Source organism: Monosiga brevicollis, genomic scaffold (assembly GCF_000002865.3).
Source record: "Monosiga brevicollis MX1 MONBRscaffold_382 genomic scaffold, whole genome shotgun sequence".
In the NCBI taxonomy this organism is placed as follows: domain Eukaryota; class Choanoflagellata; order Craspedida; family Salpingoecidae; genus Monosiga; species Monosiga brevicollis.
Genome location: NW_001865218.1, coordinates 1 through 1,377, shown reverse-complemented (window position 1 = coordinate 1,377; position 1,377 = coordinate 1). Strand labels below are relative to the sequence as shown.

The window sequence follows — 1,377 nt, the reverse complement described above, 5'->3', positions numbered from 1 at the left end:
GAAGATGTGGCAGTGGCGGCGGCAGGCATTGCCGCAGCAACTTGAGCAAAGGAGCGAGGGCTGGATGGCGTGCGAGGGGTGCGGGGAGAAGCATTGGAAGTGTTTCCGATGATGGAATGTTGCTCCCCGCCGCCGTTTGACGTCTTGGTCACTGGCTCGGCCGCGGGCACGACGGCACGTGCCGAAGACTCGGTCGCACCGGCAGCGGGGGACGTCGAGGGCACATGAGACGAGGCACGGGCGGTAGGGACAGAGTGGCGGGCGTGAGGGCGAAGCGGGGTGGTCATGGGGTCAGGGAAAACATGGTTACGGTCGTGGCGAGCGCTGCCATGTTTTGTGTGTTTTGCAGAACGACGAGTTTGGGAAGGCGAGGTGGTGGTGTTGCTTGGAGGTGACTCGGCACTCGGGCGTTTAGCACCGCGGACCTGGGTCCAAGAATCCTCGCCGCCGGACTCAGTGGCCATGTCCGCGGGGCAAGCAAGCGAGCAAGCGAGCGGACACGGTGGGAGCGACGGCGCCGCCAAAACGCGGGCCGCAAAGAGCGGGGTTGCAGATTTTGTCTGACAACGTGGTTCACGCCAAGATGTCAGAAAAAAAAAGGTCAAGGTCAAGAAGGAAAATGGTACCGATCCAGGGAGATCGCTCCCATTTATAGCAGGTGGAAACACACACACAGTGGAGACAGAGAATGGACTATCACACTGAAGACAGGTGGAAGCGATATCAGCAATCTGTTGGGACCAACAGATGCCACAACAAGATGATACACCAAGATGGTACAGCAAGATGTTACACAACAAGGTGGGACAACATCAAGTACCAAAGGACACACTACGTGGTAAAGTATACCGTCTCAGATTGTGCCTCTAATACTCCCCTTCAAGCTGAGAACGGAAGAGCATGTCACACAAACGACGATGGCTCGGTCCATTGAGCAGCTTGGTGAGAAGGTCAGCAACCATGTCCTTGGTCCCGCAGAACTGGACATCGAGCTGGTTGCGTTCATACCTCTCTTGCACAAAGCGATACTTGACAGCAATGTGCTTGGAGCCCGGAGAGTTGGCTCCTGGTGGACCCGTGCAGTGGCGCTCCAAGCTGCAGACGGCCACGACCACGTCCACGACCGCGTCCGCGACCACGTCCACGGCCATGCCCGTGCCCGCGCCCTCCACCATGCTCAACAGCAAAGGCACCCTGTTTAGGTTCGGCGCGGGCACCAGCAGGCGTGAGTTTGTGCAGGTTAGCAGTCACCACCTCAAAGAACTTGCCCAAATCCCAAGACGGTTGATACAGGTTTGCAATTACGTCCCTGAGTTTCGAAGGCAGGCCATCAACCAGCTGGGCGATGACGAGGGTAGCCGAGTAGGCGCCCTCAAT

At 58.1% G+C, this 1,377-nt stretch overlaps 1 protein-coding gene across 1 annotated transcript; it reads right to left on the bottom strand.

Moving 5' to 3' along the window:
- Positions 1-866: 866 nt before the first annotated feature.
- On the bottom strand, positions 867-1,175 carry MONBRDRAFT_13232 (uncharacterized protein; the record flags this gene model as incomplete). Its single annotated transcript, XM_001751125.1, has 1 exon — positions 867-1,175. The coding sequence occupies one exon, from the start codon at positions 1,173-1,175 to the stop codon at positions 867-869; it is 309 nt and encodes a 102-aa protein (XP_001751177.1).
- Positions 1,176-1,377: the final 202 nt, after the last annotated feature.